We start from the raw sequence: 17,617 nt of genomic DNA, 5'->3' as shown, positions 1-17,617 counted from the left end.
CGTGCGAACCCCACAACCCACACTTCCGGTTCGGGCAAGAGCTGTGATGTTAGCAGATGATGCCATTCCGCACTCTTTTCTGGCGCCGGTTTCTTTCACTCCGAAGATTGGCCTTGACCGCATTTCCCCTTGTCCGAACCAGCCGGATTCTGGAAACGGCAGCCAGAGAACAGACTGTGCTTTTTTGTACATGTACACAACATCTACAGCCGTTCCCATATCCGATCGATCCTATGGCACCTTATCGTCCCTACGAGTCCAAACTGGGCATTGTCACCGGGGGATCTCGAGGTCCGTTCAGCCTCTCCCAGTTCCGGTGCTGCGGTGTGCGGAACGATTATTGACGGGCGCGTCCCTGCTGCAGGCATCGGAGAGGCCGTGGTTCGGCGGCTGGCCGCCAAGGGCTGCAATGTGCTGGTGGTCTACACGTCGGACGCATCGACCGGCCCGACAGATGCGCTGATCGCTGAGCTGACGGCTGCGCATGCCGTCCACATGGCCGCCGTGCAGGCTGACCTGTAACAGCCGGCGGCTGTGTGCGGCCGCATCGTGGAGGCAGCGCAGACACTCTTCGCGTCGTACAGCCAGAAGCCGTTTTGTGTCGACATCCTGATCAACAACGCCGGCGTCGCGTCCAACGAGCGGCTCGGCACCATCGCCGCCGCCGAGTTCGAGCGTGTCTATGCCGTCAACGTGCTGGCGCCGCTGCTGCTGACCCAGGCCGTGGCGCCACACCTGCCACATGACCGGTCCGGCCGCATCGTGTCCGTCTCGAGCGTCTCGTCCTCCATTGGCTACCAGAGCCAGTCGGTCTACGCCGGCGGCAAGGCCGCGCTCGAGGCCATGACGCGCGTCTGGAGCCGCGAGCTGGCTGAGCGTACTACCGTCAACGCCGTCAATCCGGGCCCGGCCTGGAGTGACATGTACGAGCGCGTCGGGCCCGCCTTCTGGGACATCAACCAGCCATACGTCGACGCCGCCCCGCTGGCCGCCTACCACGGCCAGCCCGCCGTGCTCGCCATGGCTGGCTCTGACGCTCACCGCTTTGATGCCCTCGTGCGCACGGCCATGAACGGCCGCCGCCCCGGCTTCACCGCCGAGATCGCCGGTACCATCGACATGCTCTGCTCCGAAGAGTCCGGCTGGACCACCGGCAGCGTTATCTGTGCCAACGGCGGCATGAAAATGTCCATTGCCTAGGTCAGCGTGACCTGGAGCACCGACCGTCCAGTCTTTGCGTTTGTGCGATTGGCGCTTACTCATCCTTTGGACGGCGCCGAGATTCTTCAGTGGTTGTCGCACTAGTCTCAAACAGGAATGACTAATACGCGTCCCTGCGTCTCCGTACATGTACGACAAGGGAATGCCAGGTTACATCAGTTGCACTACGTAGACCCAAACACGAAATGATCCAATCGAGACCAAAATCCAGGGGACCCGCCCATCGTAATATTACCAACAGCATGCAGTATCGCTCGAGGCTGGGGTCCCATGCTTGATCTCGATTCTGTCTGAATCTTGCTTGTCCGATTGTTTCTCCTTTCCTCGCTACATCACGAATTTGTGCCGACCTTCTTTCAAGCGGCAATTCCGATCAAGAATCTATCCTCCCCATCCCGAGAATCGCCATCCGAGTTCTGCTCAACCAAAACACCCTCATGGGCTGGCGGAACGATGATCAACGTACCGGTGCCGCTCCGGACAAGATGGAGGACAGGCCAACTGCCAACGAATCCGGCCGAGTTGTCACATTGATGTCCGAAACAAGCTCCAAGAACATACATCCGACCTCCTCCACCGCCCTCCAACCCCTGACTGCCTCGCTGTCTTCGTCCCCGTCTTTGTCTCCGTCTCTGTCCTCGCCATCTCCTCTACCTTCCCCGATCCCACCCACTTCGCCAATCTCCCTACCCGCCAGCAACAGCAGCAGCAACAGCAGCAGCAGCAAGCGTGCACCGACACCCAGCCAAGACGACTCCGATACCAGCAGCGGCGTCGACAACGACAACGACCTGTCCACCAGGCTCTTCCGATGGCTGTCCACCGCGACCCCCGACGCTCTCGGTGCCGTCGGTGTCGGCCTGGCTGCGACGACGTACTTTGTCCTCGGACGTGTGGGCCTGGTCCTGATGGGAGCCTTTGGTGGTGTCGTCCTCTTCGTCGCGTGGGAAGCCCGCAATCCGATCGTCTCCCGGGTCGTCCAGGGCGAGACGGGGACGGATGCGCTCGCCCGCATCATCGAGTATCATTCACGTGACCTCCACCAGCAGCGCAATGAGAGTGCTGCCGAGACGACGTCCGATCCGGTCGCCGATCCGGTAGCAGCCATGGCCCTGGCAGCCCCAGACGAACAGGCCCTCAGCCACGCTTTCGACAGCTTCCGCCCCGAGACCCGGCTCGCCATGAGCGGCCTGGTCGACTCCATCGTCCTCGAGTACATCAAGTCGTGGTACGAGCCCATCGCGCCGGCCGATCAGTCGTTTGCGCTGTCCTGTCGTCGCGTGCTCACCGCGTTCCTCGTCACGGTCTCCAACCATCTGAGCCGGAAGCGGCCGGCCGACGCCTTCCTCGACTTCCTCACCAACTCGTCCTCAATCATCATTGTCTTCTTCTCCGAGCTTGCCTCGGCCTTTGCCGAGATGCCGTCGCAGCAACAGCAGGAAGACGGATCGGCTTCCTCGATCATGGCGGCCGATGCCATCCACAACTATCTGGCGTCGAACCCGGACTCCCATCTGGCAAACCTGCTGGACAAGGGCCAGCAGACGAGCAAGCTGCGCATGGTCTCGGACGACCTCCTAGGCTTTCTCGACCGACAGACGTACGAGTTTGCGCCGGCACACACGTTTCTGCGCGAGGTCCTAGCCAGTGCCGTGCTCGATGCGACGCTGCAGACATGCTCGAAGCCCGAGTGGATCAACGGCTGGATCGTGTATCTGCTCGAGGCGGGCGAGCCCGACTTCAGCCAGGCGATCGACGTGGGCATGCAGACGCGCACAGACAGCTCTGGTTCGGGCGCCGCGACCAGCAAGTCGGCCCTGTACGTCGACCTCGACGGCAACGTAGGCAGCATCGCGCTGACCAAGGGACACCGGAAGGAGCCGATGACGCACAAGAAGCAGCTCAGCCGAGCCGACGAGGAGATGGAAGAGGCCATTGAGGAGATGAAGCGCATGAACCAGATGATTGCCGACGAGGATGCGCGGCGTAAAGACAAGGGTGATGAGGCAACGACTGATGAGGCCGGCGATAGGGCCGGACAGTCATCGCCGAGCACATCGTATCACACGTCGTCCAAGCCATCGCTGAGCCTCTCGGGAGACGAGTCTGCGCAGGTGGCCGATGGCCTGTCGACACCGCTGACGCCACGGTCGTCGGCTGGCGATTCGCCCAACCAGTCTTTGTTTTCCAAGACGGATGCCAAGACGGATGCCAAGACGGATGTCAAGATAGATAGGCAGCTCACCCACTTTGATATGCTCGTTCCTCCAGCACGCGATGAGGAGGAGACGAGCGACACGGAGGGCCAGGGCCGCAAGCAGAAGACACCAGCTCCGCCGCTGACTCTGCACAACGCGACAATAACGATCCACGACGAGCCGGCGCCGGACAAGGGTCGTCTGAAGAGCAAGCCGGCATGGGACTTTCTGGTGCAGATCGAGCCGGCCAACTCGCACTACCCGGGATGGATGATTGTGCGCAAGTACGGCGACTTTGAGAAGCTGCACGAGGTGATGCGTCGAATTGCAGCGGTCTCGGGAGCGACAGCGTTCACAGAGCAGCACAACGCGCTGCCGAGCTGGAAGATGCACACGCGAGCGTCGCTGCGAGGCGAGCTGGAGCGGTATGTGCGGGACGCCTGCTGGTTCCAGCCGCTGGCCGAGAGCGAGGGCCTGAAGCGCTTCCTGGAGAAGGACGTCAACAACATGCCAGCGAGCAAGACGGGGTTGCAGGCGTTTGAGAGCATGGGCAAGAACATGCTGGACGCGCTGACGAATGCGCCCAAGGGCATGGCCGAGAGCAGCAAGGTGATGGTGGGCGGCATAAGTGGAGCGCTGGGCAACATTGGCAGCATCGCGTTGGGAGGCGCGCTGCAGAAGAGGCAGAGCAGCACGCCGTCGCTGACGGGCGGAGCATCTGTCCAGACGAGCAGCAACGAGACGACGAACGCAGCCGACAGCAGCAGCAGCACAAGCAGCAGCACCATTCCAGCGACGACACCAACGAGCTCAGTACTGCAAGACGTGACAGCATACACGAACCGGCTGTCGATCTCGACGCCGCCACGACGGTCACGCGACAGCATGGACAGCCAGCGATCGTCGGTGTCGACGCAGCCAAGCCGGCTGGTGCCACTGGAGAAGCGCCACAGCTCCCAGGCCAGTATTGGGGCTGACGGCGACTCGACGCGCGGCCGTTCTGACATCTGGAGCAGCGAGCAGCCGGCGCCGCCACCAGCCAGCAATCGCGGAAGCCGGGCGTCGTCGCTGATCGGCCGGCCGGCCCGGTCGCCGTCGGCGACGAGTCTGGGCGGTGGCCGACGTCTGTCGTTTCTGCCGACAGCCGTGACCGATGCTGCGGCTGCTTTTGCTGCCGGTGCGGCTGCAGCGGCCGGTGCTGCTAGCGAAGACCTCTTTGGGACACTGTCGCCAGTGAGCTCGCCGGCGCGTCAGGGTCGGTCTATAGCAGCCGAGGGACGACCCCAGACGCAGGTCCAGACGCTCTCGCAGACGATCGCCCAGACACTCTCGCAGACGCAGACGCAGACGCAGACGCAGACACAGACGCAGACACAGACGCAGCCACAGATGCCGACAGCACAGACGATGCCGAACACGCCCAACACACCCAACACGCCCAATCTGCCCAGTCTGCCCAACACGCCGCCGCCGTGGAAGCCGGCACCCCCGCCGACATCCTATACGAAGCAGTATGCGGGCATTAGCGAGAGCGAGACGCGGGTGGCGGTGGAGCTGCTGTTTGCGGTGATCAACGAGCTGTACACGCTGTCGTCGGCCTGGAACATCCGGCGCACGCTCCTGGCGGCAGCCAAGTCGTTTCTGCTGCGGCCCGGCAACCCGTCACTGACATCCATTCAGGCACTGCTGCAGGCATCAGTGCTCGACAGCACGACGTCTGATGGCGGCCTGGCGGCCCAGCTGCAGCGCCTGCGGGCGGCCGCCGTCCCAACCGAGGCCGACCGTGCTGCTGCGCCACCGCCGCTGACGGCCGACGACCGCGAGAAGCTGCGCCGCAAGGCCCGCCGACTGCTGATCCAGAGTGGCGTGCCGGCGGCCCTGATGGGCGTCATGGGCCAGACAGCCACGGCCGACGCCCTCGGCCGGGTCTTTGACTGCCTGCAGATCGAGGAGGTCGCGCGCGGCCTGCTATTTGGGATCCTGCTGCAGGCGGCACGCATCGTGACGCACTGAGGTGTCGAGGTGCTAAGGTGTAGAGCGTTGTTTTTTCGGTGTCATCTCGAGCTGTCGTCTTCCTGGTCATGTTTTTTTGGCAGACTACGCATCTTATGTAATAATGTTTCAGGACGGAAGGCACGACGCTTCGGAAGGAACAACCGTCTATGTATCAGTATGATTCTTCCTGCAATGGAAGTAACGAATAGGCAGCAATACCCTTTCTTAATATGTTTTAATAGCTCTATCTCTTACTATCTATCTCCGTCTCTCTCTTCTCTTTTGCATCTGTTTACCTCTTCTTCAACAGCTCGAGCGTTTCGCGGAAATCGGCCAGCAGTCCCATCTGGTCCGCCTCGTCCACGGTGGCACACGCAGCGCGCGCATGTCGGATCCGTTCGGCTGTGACGCGGAATGCAGCTGGCAGTGGGACAGCATCGGTCGAAGGCGAGGAGGAGGACGACGATGACGACGACAGTCCGAGGCTGGAGAGGATCTCGGTGGCGACGACGCGAGCGGCGAGTGCTGCCCGCGGCATGCCGTGACCGGTGTAGCCGGCGCAGAGGAAGAGACCAGAGGCGACATCGGTTGTGTGAGCGGTCTCGGATTCGGTCTCGCCTTGGGCAGCAACATCGCCCAAAATGTCTGTCGGCATCTCGCCCACCCACGGGAACTGGTCGCGCGAGAAGCCCATGATGCCGGTCCACTCATAGTCGGCAGCCAGGGCGTCGCCGTCGCCGTCGGTGTCCTTGACCGCGAGCACCGGCGCCAGGTGTGTGCGCAGGTATGTGGCCACCTCGGGCTCGACGGCATCGTCACGCCACTCGCCCACGGCACGGCCGCTGGCCCGCTGGCGGCCGCCACCCAGGATCAGATGGCCGCCCTGCAGTGTGGCAGGCGGCTGCTGCACCAGATACTCGTCGCGGTCCGCCTCGTCTGTGCGAAGATCGTGGCCGAGAAAGACATAGCTGTAGTCGAGCCGAACGGGCTGTGGCGGCGATGGTGGCGAGGCCATCGGCGGCGGCACCAGAGCGGCCACCTGGCCGCGCACCGGAACGATCAAGTCAGCCAGAGACGGCAGCAGGTGCGATGTGTAGCCGTTGGTGGCCAGCAGGACGCGCCGGGCCACCACGATGCCACGGCCTGTGTGCAGCTCCCAGGCCCCCGACGACAAGCAGCGAGACAGCCTCAGCACCGGCGTGGCCGTCTGCAGATTCACAGAGGCCGACGATGACGACGATGACGACCGTGCCAGCCGCTCCAGCACCCACGACACCAGCTTGTACGGCCACACCGAGGCTGCATGTGTCTGCACGACCGCACCGGCCGCATGGCGCAGCCGCAGCGACTCCAGCGTCGGCTTGGCAAATTCGGAGGCCGCCTCTGTTTCTGTTTCGGTTGGTGTCGCTGTCGCCGTCGTGGGCTTCACTACCTGTGCCAGCTCGGCCAGGTCTGGCCGCGTGTGCTGCAGCGACTCCACGAGCTCGGCCGCCGCTGCAAACAGATCCTCGTCCAGGTATGCATGCACGCCACCGCCCGGAAGCGTGCGCCAGTCGCAGGGAATGTTGTGGGTGGCCACAAAGTCGCGCAGGAACCGGAATGTGGCCAGCTCGAAATCGGCCACGTCGGCTGGGTTGCCGTAGACGCTGGGCTGACAGTGGCCGCCGTTCTGGCAAGACAAAGGTCAGTTGGACCAGACGATCAGAGAAGAGAGGAGAGCGGACAGACTCACCCGTCCGGTGGCGCCATAGCAGAATTCGCGCGCCTCCAGCACCAACACGGACAGACCGTCGGCCTCGGCCAGCGCGTCTGCCGCAAAAGCGCCCGTGATGCCGCTGCCCACAATGGCTACATCCACCGTCGCCGGCAGCGCGTCCGTCGAGCGGAAGCCGTGCAGCAGCGCCGACGGCTTTTGCAGCCAGTACGACGTCGAGGGCTCCGAACTCGGCAGTCCGGCCGGAGTGGCCATCGGCGCTGTCGACGAGACGGAATAGGCTTCCTGGCCGGGTATGGCCTCGCGGATAGTCATGGTGTCGACGATGAGTCAAAAAAGCAAAAACGATAGTAGAGAACTGGTGTGAACAGGCGTGGTCATGACAGGATGACACCACTGCTCCGAAGGCGGGATATAAATCGTCTTTATCTCTGATAGCGCAGATACAGATAGCCAATGGCGGGGTTCATGCTATTCTGCCAGCAAACCCACAACCTGCCCATCTACGAGCAACAACGCAGTCATGTCTTGTTGTCAAACCGCCAGACTCGGCATGCTTCCGCTTGCTCCCTTTTTCGCCTATCCTCGATTTCCACACCATTTCCTCCTTTCCCATCGCTGGCATGATGTGACCAAATCCAGTAAAACCAAAAAGATTGGCCTGGGCTGGGTGTCCGACGTAGTCTCGAGCCCTTTGCCCAGCAAAATCGACCGAGAAACAGCCAAAACACTGCCAGAGTCTCGCTCAACCCTGCATCTTCTTTCTCTTTCCGACCTGGGCCGAGAAACCGGTCTTGATGGCCGTGACGGACCGTCTGGAACCGCACGAGTTGCACCTGGGCAGGTTAGCACTTCAAAGTCTCTGAAGCCAGACAAGAGCCATAAAGAAAACATACGTGATGAAATACAGCCGGTTCTCGCCCTTGCTGAGCTCTGTGTCGGGCGATTTGCACGTCTTGCAGACGACGTATTCGACTGTTCTGGTTAGCCGTTCGGTTCTGAACACGAACAAGACGTTGGTCATGGCACACAGTCACGCCACGGCCACGGCCACCCGAAACGGGGTCACAACGTACTAATGTATTTCCGCAGCACATTCTCGATCTGCTTCTGCTGGAAGCGGCCACGGATGACCAGCCGCCGGCTGCCGTCGACCGAACCAGTCGTGCCCAGCTCGGCCAGCAGGTACAGCGTAATGTGCTCCTCCGTACGCTTCATCCGCTTGGCCACCTCGGCAATGTTGGCAAAGATGGTCTTCTTGTTGCCTTCGCGCATGCACTGCGGCGGTGGGATCTTGTAGCTGCGCGTGCCGCTCGTCGCGTGGTCCGGGTTCTTGAGCTCCAGCACGTGGTAGAACCGGTGCAGCAGCAGCGAGAACGGCACCGGCGGGTTCGACGCGTCGTGCTCCCAGATGCCTGTGCCCTTCTCCATGTCGCCCTCGTCCACCTCGACGACCTCCTCGTCCCGCAGCTCCATCGCCTTGAGCTTCTCCGCAAACTCGTCCTCGCCCGCCTTGTCTTTGATCGCCTTCTTCTTCTTCTTCTTCTTCAGGCTGAGGTCTAGCCCGCCGTCCTCGCCGGCCGCCGCGCCCTCCGCACCATCCTCGCCCTCTGCCTTCTTCTTGCTGCTGCTGCTCTTCTTCTTCTTCTTCTTCAGCAGACTCAGGTCCAGGCCGTCATCGCCGGCCGTTGCTGCTGCCGCCTCATCGTCCGGGCGCGCCTCTGCAAAGGCCCCAGCCGCTGCCGCCAGGGGCGGTGTCCGCGGGCTGTGGGACACGGCCGTGTCCTTGTCGTCGTTGATCGCTTCCGTCGGAGGCATGCTGACGGTTCCGTCTGCGTCAATCACAAGCGCTTGATCCGTAAATGTGACCGATTTCCGGGCTTTACGTTCAGGTAGCTGCAGTTCAAGCGTTAGGATAAAGGGGTTTGCGTTTCCGAAATCACAACACAAAAAAGGGAGTTTCAAGGTAGAGCCTGATGTGGTTGTTCTTGGTCCGCTTTCAATCGGAAACTCTGTTCTGTTTTTTGCCCCGTTCCTTTTTCTTTTTGTTCAAAATTGGCAAAGCCCTCCTAGTGGCACTGTGCAACGGCGGGGTTAAGCCGCCCAACCAACGAACGGGAAGGAGGGGGGCCGATGACTCAGACAAGTAAACTCTAGCGAAAAGCGACGCCGCCAAAGCGCTTCGCATAGCCAACTCACCTGTTCGGTTGCCATGTTTGCAGCTGTTCTCGGTCTGTACTGGACGTTGACGATGTGAGTGCCCGCCCAAGGATCTGTGCGCCTGTATTTGGAACTTGCGTATGACGTATAGAGTTGCGCAGCCCAAACTGGGTATGGGGACGTGTTTGCGCAACGGGGAAGATGGGGCAGGTATGTGCGTAAGTGTCGGAAGGATGAAAAGGAAGCAGACACACTAGATAATAATGAGAGAGACTATGACAGCGAGTCAGACTTACTCCGTGCTTGTAAGGATACTAGTCGTTGGGATAACGGCCAAGACTGGAGGGGCAAACTCGTGCGTCTGCGTCTGGCTTATTGCAGGAGCGGCTGGAGATACCTTTTGTAGACGGTCTCGTGAGCTGCGGTGAGCTGTCTTGTAAGATGCACGCGATGTCCGACCCAACTTGACCAGGCTTGTGAAGCGGAAAAGGCGCAGCAGTCCGGCGAGATCGAAAGCCCTCGACCCGTGTGCCCAAACAGTGTGTCACATGACAAAGCCAAGCACACAGCCAATCAGAGAGCATCTGCAGCCCGCCCCGCAGAACGAGCTGATTTCGAGGGAGAGAGAGCTTCCAGCGGCCGACGACGGATGCACACACGCACAACAACCGCCAGGATGGCCTCCTCCGAATCGATAGCATCGTCTTCCGACTATTCCGTCGACACCCCCGCATCGACTGCCGACTCGTTTGTCATGGCAGACCCGGCGGCCGTGAACACGCTCTCGCCGCAGGAGGCCCGGTTCGAGAGGGGCGACGTCGGCGACGAGGACGACGAGGACGACAACCAGAGCGAGCTCGACTCGCTGCCGTCCATCTCGACCGGCATTCTCAGTCCGTCCGATGCCGGTTCGGACTCGCTGTCGGATGCCCAGCGGGAATGGGAGGCCAGCCTGGAGCAGCTGCAGCTGATGCTGACCATGGTGCTGGTGCCGTTCGTCGGCAAGTTCCTGGGCCGCAAGTTTGCCTATTGGAGTGAGTCGCCCGGGCCAGATGCTACGTATGCAAGACGCATACTAACCAAATAGGCTGGGCACGATACATGGAGTGGGTCCACGACGTCGAGATCCGGTGGACAAACAAGAAGGCTTTTGCAGTCGCCGGGGCTGTCGAGGCTGCAGCGACGCTATGAGGAACAAACAGGTCGACAAGATCCAGAGAGCAGGGTGGGGGGGACAATATAGACAACCGAGATCAAAACACATCGCACGCGGGCGGGCGACTGGCTACGAAACATCTGGGACGCATCCGGACCTGTCCCGAGAAACTATACCGCTGTGCCGCCAACGGCTCTTATGTATCTTTTTTCGATTGAAGAGACGCTGCTGGAGTGCCGTACCGTGACGGAAGGCACTGACCCTTCGGAGCCTCTACACCGGGAAGTCCGGGAACGGTTCGATATCCGTCATTCGAGATCATGCTTAAAATTCGAGGCCCAGGCGGCTTACGTACGGAGTACTGGCAGTTGGTGGTGGGGGAGCAATCTTACATCATTGGGCTGGAGCTACGGGGGAGCGTTGGGTTACAACACAATGAAATCATACTGCATCTGCGTTATTGTGGAAACATAGCATCCATGTGATAATCGACGTAAGTACGGTCGTGGGGTCTGTGAAAAGAGGCGGCTGCTGGTGCAGCTTCGGGTTTCAATCCTGTTACAGGCAAACAAACGCCGTATATATGGAATGGCTGCTGCTGGGTTGACAGCGCCACTGAACTGGTAACAAAGAAGAAGGTTTCACATTGCGCGCACACGGCCAGAACACTCGCAGCTCAGTTTGCGCGGCTACGATGACACGACCAAAGTGTAAAAGCAAGTTACAACGATGACGATAGGCTCCCATTCTCGGCCAACTCCCGAACTTAAGCGGGAGGCCACCCACACGGGAAGAAAAAAGAAGAAAAATAACAGAAAAAAGTCCCTTTGTGGCGACGCGACTGGGGTGGTAGCACCTGTCAGGTGCGCATGATTGGCCGGGAGAGGCTACTGGATCATGTAAATGGGTGGCATCTGCGACCGGCAAAGCCGCTGCAAAGAGGTCCTCTTCAAGATCCTGGTCAGGCGCTCGACCCCGTAAGGTATAGTGGGCACAGCGACTGGCTAGCGGGCCCCGTCCAGCAGTGTGCTGATTCACCCCCTGTAATGGCAAAGAGATGGCCATTCATCAGTAATTTATCCACTAGAAGAGGTCCGCTTTTTTCTTCCAATGAGCGATGGTCGCCTGGCGAACCGGCGCAGAAGGTCACGTCATAGCCGCAGAATCAGGAAAGCTGCGACGAGTGGGAAGGAATGCGAGAGAAAGCCGCTGCTGCCAGGCTGCCAGCATAAAAGGACAAAGCCCAGACGTGTGATCCCGGCCGGTTGGTTGCTTCTTCAACCGGCAGTCTCACCCTCTTGCATTAGAATTCCCCTGCAAGCATCACGTCTTACACAACCTCCTGCAGCGAGCTACAGCTCACTCTTGTGCACCCTCATCACCGTCGCTACGCAACGAACAACACAGTAGCAAACACGGGCCAGCACGAATACGAATAGTTCTTACAGTTTTCATTCAAAAGAAAGGTCGACGCTTCGAACAATCGCACAATTTGTAAATTGGAAAAAGACTTGAGGACAAAAACTTTACTTTCAAGTCCGAATTCCCCACAACCCACATTCTTAAAAGCTTATTCCGACAATGGAGATCATCAAGAGCATCCTTCGCTTCGTGCAGCTGCTATGGGTGATTCTCATCACAGCGCTGATCGGCAACGTGATTGCCAGCAACCACTACGGCCATGAGTCGTCTATCAACTACTCGCTCTTCGCTGTCTGCATGGCGTGGCTGGCGCTGATCTTCGGTCTCGCCACCAGTCTGACGGGCGGCTCGTTCAGTGACGGCATCTTCGGATACGTGGCACTTGCGCTGGACGCGCTGGCCACGCTCTTCACCTTCATCGCCGGCATCGTGCTCGCGGCCAAGCTCAAGGCGGTCGATTGTGGCGGTGACCTATCGCGGCGCCACAGCAGCTGGATCGGCTTCGGCAGCTCCAACGACGAGAAGCGCTGCCGCGAGATCCAGGCCAGCACCGCCTTTTTCTGGTTCCTGGCCGCCACCCTGGCCGTGTCGCTGGCCATGTCGGTCATGGGGGGCATGGGGCGCCGCATTGGCGGCTCGTCCGGCGGCTCCAGCGCGCCGCACATGTCGCAGGTGCGCGTGTAAAGAGCGACAACGGACAGAAGACGAGGAGAATTTAAGGTCAGATACCCAAGAACGGAGAACTGGTCCAAATTGGAAACGATTTTGGAGCCAGGAACGCACGACACAGCAGGCCTACTTGGTCCTCTCTCAAGTAATGGGCAGAGTGGACGCAGAGAGAGCTGAGGTGCGCTTTTGAAGAGTTCCAGGGAAGTGCTACGTGAATTGGCACGGCGTTTGCTATGTATTTAATATTGTATTCTGGTCAGGGGGTCTGGGATCGGAACGGAATGGGTTAAATGTCTGATGTAAATGGTTTGCCAAGACGATCAATGTTCAAATTATATGCGTTTGCAAATGCTCAGCTTGCGTTCACGTGACTTATCGACCTCGTTCGTTTCGACTTCGAGAATCGAGTTGCACCATGCTAGATGATAATTGTCAGAGGCACGGTGTCAGCCTTCTCACGAGTGACACAAACTCGCATTGTGTCGGTGCCGTTCACGATGCGTGGGCGACACATATAGCCACCAGTTTGTCACGTAGCCGCAAGTTCTCAACACCCAAGCTAGAAACTGTGGCTACCGTGTGGTACTGCTCTCTTAGACCTGCTGGCTTGTCTCTTCTATATCCGTCACAAGTACAACGGCAAATAGACGTCTTGCTACGGCGCATTATAAATTATAGTTGTGCGTATGGGTAGTGTTTGAATTGCAGTTTCTATCTGATTCATCTCGTTCCCCTCGGTTATGTCCCTCTGTAGAGCTTCAAATGTATGAGACCTGCTCTGATGTAGCTCTTTAGGAGATCGGCGTTTATCCGCTCAAATACAGGTATCATATCTTACAAATCCATTCTCGTCGTTCTGTCTGTTACAGGTTGCGACGCACGCGCCGCATGCGCCGCATGTTACGGTCGCGGGACCACAGCGTCGTGCTCTGTCCGTCCTGGCACTTGGTGCCGGCCGGCATTGCCTGGAATGCTGTCCACGAGCCGCTGGCACACTGCTGGTACTTGCTGCCCCCGACACAGTTGAAGGTGCCCTCGGACATGCAAGAGCCGCTGAGGCTGCTGCCGGCAGCCGGCGTGCCGTTGGTGCTGCCAGACGCCTGTGTTGAGGCAGAGACGGAGGAGGTGGTTGCGGCAGCGGCAGTAGCCGGTGTCGTCGTTGCCGTCTCGGTCGCGGCAGTCGTAGCAGCAGCAGCGTTGGCAGAAGAGGTAGCAACCACGGCGGTCGAGAGGGTGGTCGATGTCGAGGAAGACGATGAGTCAGCTGCAACTGTCACAGCAGATGCCGTGGCTGAGCTGCCGGAGGTAGAGGGAGAAGCGGCCGAGGTCGAGCTGCTGCTGCTGTCTGTGGCGCCGAGCGGGAAACAGTTGGTGCCCGCGGGCGACTGGTAGTTGGTCGTCATCTTGCTCGGCTTGGACACGTTCGGGCCCGGGTCGGGGAAGAGCGGGTCGGTGCCGGTCGTAGTCTTGCAGCTGTTGATGGAGTCGAGGTTGGCCACAAACAGGTTCGGCAGCGCCGACGAGTCTCGGGCGGCCACCGTAGTCTTGACCTCTGACCGCTTGCCGGGCGAAGCCGCTGTCACCGTGATGGGCGCGCAGTTCATGTAGTACTCGGGGGCGCCGGACTCCTTGCTGACCCAGGTCCAGGCGAAGACGTAGTCGCCGGGCGAGATCGAGTCCGGGATCGAGTAGTCGTACGTGCTGGGCCCGTTGCCGTCGGTGGTGGGACAGCCGCCCTCGATGCTGAGGATCACCTGCCACGTGGTCGATGAGGTCGGCTGCTGCTCAGACGTGACGGCCAGCTGGCATGAGCCGCCACCGTGCACCGCGCTGCCTTTGAAGCTGAGCGTCTGCGTCTCGCCCACGGCCATGGTGTTGTTGGTTGCTGAGGAGCGGTCGTAGAAAGTGGCAGCGGTCCCGACGATCTGGCAGGGAAAGTTGGAGCCAGATGTGCTCAGGGGCGAGTTGTCGGGCGTGCCAAAGGGGACGGGCGTGGCCAGTGTCAAGTGGGCTACCGCCTGCGAAGCCCAGAGCATGGACACGACCACGGCCGTGAAGATATATGTGTACATTTTGAATGAGAAAGTTGGTTCTTAGGATTGAGTGTCTCTGTACGAGAGAATGGAGTATAGAGGTGGGAAAATCTGTAGGTCGATGGTTAAGAGGAGGAGAAAAGCGATGAAGGAATAAATAGCTGGATATGAAAAAAGCCTGATATGCTGAATAGAAATAAAAAATGGTGGTAGGTAGTTGTCCAGCCAAGAAGGGCCGATGTGAATAGCATGACGGAGTGACTGCTTTATACCTGGCTACCAAACGGCTGGCCGAAGGCGCCGCGGCTTGATGAACAAGTAGAATACAAGGCCCTGAACAGGACTTTGGACAAGATGGGGCTCGACAGGCCTCCAGCCAAACGCTCTCTTGCTGTTCATAAGCATGTCTGTTCATGGCTCGGATCATGTTCATAATCCGCAGTCCTACCCCCACCGACATGTTTCAAGATCTTTCAGGCAGCAGCTCTGAATGGGCTGCTGGACCGCCAGACTTTCTGTGACTATGTCCTTCAAACAATGGGCACTGCAGGCCAGAGCGTCTGAACAAGAAGTGAACAGGGAAAGCAGGGGGCGTTTCTGGGTATATGCATATATACACTAATATGCATATATACGAGGAAACGAACGTGCATGCCGTGACCAACCACAGCGTAGCGACTGGACGGGGCAGTCTAATCCTGGAACCGGGTTCACAGCGGGGCATCTAAGCCATTGGCCAGCACTGCCTGCTCTGTCGTGGCTGCAGGCGACCTGTGCGTCTACCACCATCGTGAGCCACACGCTTGTGCATTTCCCAGCATGCCTGAATGGCTGACACTTCGCGGCCAGCTAGACAGGAGGTGGTGAGACGTAGCGCTTCCCCTCCCTCCCAGTAGTGCACAGTGGCAAACAGGTACAGGCTGTCTCGATCACCGGTGGGGCTGTGCCCAAAGATCGCAGAGCGTCTGATCTGTGCGAATGAGCTGCGGTAGATGCCCTGGCTTGTCACTGGCGCTGCCTTGCAAAATCCTTTCAGCCCGATGCGGAGTGGTGTCCAAGGGACGATCTGCTACTGGCAGAAAAGAAGACGTGAAATGCAGGGGAAAAGCCGAAGTAGGAAGTAGAGGCAGCCCTTGCGCGACCGTTTGCTGCGGCCAACCTGACAGGATTGCTTTGATGCGCTGGATCCTGGTCGCAGCAATGCAGCCGCATGTCTATGCATACTATACCCCTGGAAATGGCCCTTTGAGGCAACCCAGGATGCATGAAAGGGAAACCCAACATCCCATACAGTATTCGAGGATCTGCACACTGTATCAACATGGAGATATTGTATCCTATAGCCGTGCCAGGCACTGTGGGTTGAACCCCACTAAAACTGTCGCGTTACCGTTCTTCCAAACGGTTTCTGCAAACTGGGCGAACTCGCCCTGCAAATTTCTCCCATGCGCCATCGTCGCTATGGTCCGCAAGCTTCCATGGGACAGGAGACAAGAACGTTCACGAAATTCTGTGCCGCGGCACTCTTCGTCGTCGCGTCCGGCGCCGATGGCACATGACGATGACAGTCCCCAGGCGAGGGTCAGAGAACCGTCAGTATCGAGAGATTCACGGGCGAGTGCCGTGGCGCGCAAATGTGAGTTGCCCTGCACTTTGCGACATGTGATTTTACATTTTATGGTGTTTGGGGCTTTCTTCTCTGACCGGACTCCCTACAGTCCGTTCGCCGTCTACATCTCCACCACCGGCGCCTCCTTCAGAGACGTAAGTTTTTGCTTCGCAGTAGAGACTTGTTGGCTGCTACAAGCTGAAACCTCTGGCCCCAGCTTCATGATCGCCGGCATGGATCATGACGACCAGTACCGCATGGTGGAGGACGAGCTTCTTTCCGTGGCCCACGAATTCACAGCCCACCTGCACGCGGCCGAGTACCATCGGCTGAAAACGACGGCTAAGAGTCTGGGCGCCGAGGCCATACGCAACATTTCGCGGCCCGTTACGGACGGCCCGACACCATCGGTGCGGCGACAGCAGGAGGCAGACAGGCGCGCCGAGAAGCTGCAGCGCGGTCTGCAGTGGGCGTTTGGCAGCGGCGGTGGCGAGGACGAGGACGCGGACGTGCACGAGGATGCGCCGTGGAAGGGCACGGCGCTGCAGAACATCATGGAGGGCACCGGGCGGAAGGTGGCGCTCGTGCCGCTTCTGGCGGCTTCATCACGACGGCCAGTTGAGGCGAAACGTCTCGACGTAGAGACGGAGGATGATGAGGACGACGAGGACGATCTGGACGGACCGTCCATCCTGAAAGAGTCTGCTTTAAGACGGGGTCAGGTGGCCGCTGTCGACACTATGGACAGGTTGGCCTTTTCTTTTGATTCAGCCACGTCGACGACCGCAAACGAGAGCAGGCCAGACGCAGGTCGAGACAACAGAGACACGGACAGCAGCGACGCATCAGACAGCCTGGACATGAGCGGCTTGCTGCAGAAGATACGCCAGCGCCGTCAGCGAGAAAAGGCACAGCGACAGCAGCAAAATCAGCAGAGATGGAGACCGGGGCAGGAGAGAAACACGGACATGGCGAGCGCAGCAGTCAAGAAAGAGACAGAGGATGTGGACCTGTTCAGCTGCAAAGGCTGAAAGTGGCAAAGCAGCCCGGCACTGGGACCTTGGCGGCTGGCCAATGGCGGAGTAAAGGTAAAACCTCAACATACGCAGCGCTCTCGAAGCGGGCAGCAGACGAGACGTTGTGTCCGGGGCTCTATCCATCATGATTTGACATAGCCGATTTCTCGTTTTAACTGGGTAGTATGCCAGAGTGGTTAATGGGTAAGACTTGAAATCTTATGGCTTCGGCCGCATAGGTTCGAACCCTATTGCTACCGGTTTTTTTAGAGTGCGCATGTCTGCTTGCGCCGCTCTTTTTCCTCACTGGTCCTGTGTGCGCTTTTTGCCACTGCTATCGTGGAAAGCAGTAGACCTCAGCAGTTCTGGACGTGGAACAGCGCTGCTGTACGGAATACCTGCTCCTCTACGCCAAGTTTGCTCA

The 17,617-nt window shown here is 59.3% G+C and overlaps 8 protein-coding genes across 8 annotated transcripts; 5 read left to right on the top strand and 3 right to left on the bottom strand.

Moving 5' to 3' along the window:
• Window positions 1-233: 233 nt before the first annotated feature.
• CMQ_5546 (3-oxoacyl-(acyl-carrier-protein) reductase) lies at window positions 234-1,200 on the top strand (the record flags this gene model as incomplete). Its single annotated transcript, XM_014313133.1, has 3 exons — window positions 234-291; window positions 365-518; window positions 585-1,200. The coding sequence occupies 3 exons, from the start codon at window positions 234-236 to the stop codon at window positions 1,198-1,200; spliced, it is 828 nt and encodes a 275-aa protein (XP_014168608.1).
• Window positions 1,201-1,658: 458 nt separating this feature from the next.
• On the top strand, window positions 1,659-5,432 carry CMQ_5487 (px domain containing protein; the record flags this gene model as incomplete). The annotated part of the gene is made up of 1 exon (XM_014313074.1): window positions 1,659-5,432. The coding sequence occupies one exon, from the start codon at window positions 1,659-1,661 to the stop codon at window positions 5,430-5,432; it is 3,774 nt and encodes a 1,257-aa protein (XP_014168549.1).
• Window positions 5,433-5,706: 274 nt separating this feature from the next.
• CMQ_5610 (FAD dependent oxidoreductase superfamily) lies at window positions 5,707-7,443 on the bottom strand (the record flags this gene model as incomplete). Its single annotated transcript, XM_014313197.1, has 2 exons — window positions 5,707-7,083; window positions 7,147-7,443. 2 exons carry the CDS (start codon window positions 7,441-7,443, stop codon window positions 5,707-5,709), a joined length of 1,674 nt encoding a protein of 557 aa, XP_014168672.1.
• A 430-nt stretch (window positions 7,444-7,873) lies between these two features.
• CMQ_5629 (eukaryotic translation initiation factor 2 beta subunit) lies at window positions 7,874-9,342 on the bottom strand (the record flags this gene model as incomplete). The annotated part of the gene is made up of 5 exons (XM_014313216.1): window positions 7,874-7,964; window positions 8,025-8,103; window positions 8,205-8,645; window positions 8,790-9,024; window positions 9,328-9,342. 5 exons carry the CDS (start codon window positions 9,340-9,342, stop codon window positions 7,874-7,876), a joined length of 861 nt encoding a protein of 286 aa, XP_014168691.1.
• A 622-nt stretch (window positions 9,343-9,964) lies between these two features.
• On the top strand, window positions 9,965-10,479 carry CMQ_5587 (uncharacterized protein; the record flags this gene model as incomplete). Its single annotated transcript, XM_014313174.1, has 2 exons — window positions 9,965-10,322; window positions 10,376-10,479. 2 exons carry the CDS (start codon window positions 9,965-9,967, stop codon window positions 10,477-10,479), a joined length of 462 nt encoding a protein of 153 aa, XP_014168649.1.
• Window positions 10,480-12,025: 1,546 nt separating this feature from the next.
• Window positions 12,026-12,550, top strand: CMQ_5700 (uncharacterized protein; the record flags this gene model as incomplete). Its single annotated transcript, XM_014313287.1, has 1 exon — window positions 12,026-12,550. The coding sequence occupies one exon, from the start codon at window positions 12,026-12,028 to the stop codon at window positions 12,548-12,550; it is 525 nt and encodes a 174-aa protein (XP_014168762.1).
• Window positions 12,551-13,398: 848 nt separating this feature from the next.
• Window positions 13,399-14,607, bottom strand: CMQ_5494 (uncharacterized protein; the record flags this gene model as incomplete). Its single annotated transcript, XM_014313081.1, has 1 exon — window positions 13,399-14,607. The coding sequence occupies one exon, from the start codon at window positions 14,605-14,607 to the stop codon at window positions 13,399-13,401; it is 1,209 nt and encodes a 402-aa protein (XP_014168556.1).
• Window positions 14,608-16,029: 1,422 nt separating this feature from the next.
• On the top strand, window positions 16,030-17,208 carry CMQ_5760 (uncharacterized protein; the record flags this gene model as incomplete). The annotated part of the gene is made up of 3 exons (XM_014313347.1): window positions 16,030-16,204; window positions 16,287-16,332; window positions 16,395-17,208. 3 exons carry the CDS (start codon window positions 16,030-16,032, stop codon window positions 17,206-17,208), a joined length of 1,035 nt encoding a protein of 344 aa, XP_014168822.1.
• Window positions 17,209-17,617: the final 409 nt, after the last annotated feature.

Source organism: Grosmannia clavigera (assembly GCF_000143105.1).
Source record: "Grosmannia clavigera kw1407 unplaced genomic scaffold GCSC_89, whole genome shotgun sequence".
NCBI lineage: Eukaryota > Fungi > Ascomycota > Sordariomycetes > Ophiostomatales > Ophiostomataceae > Leptographium > Leptographium clavigerum.
This window is presented reverse-complemented; position numbering and strand designations above follow the sequence as displayed.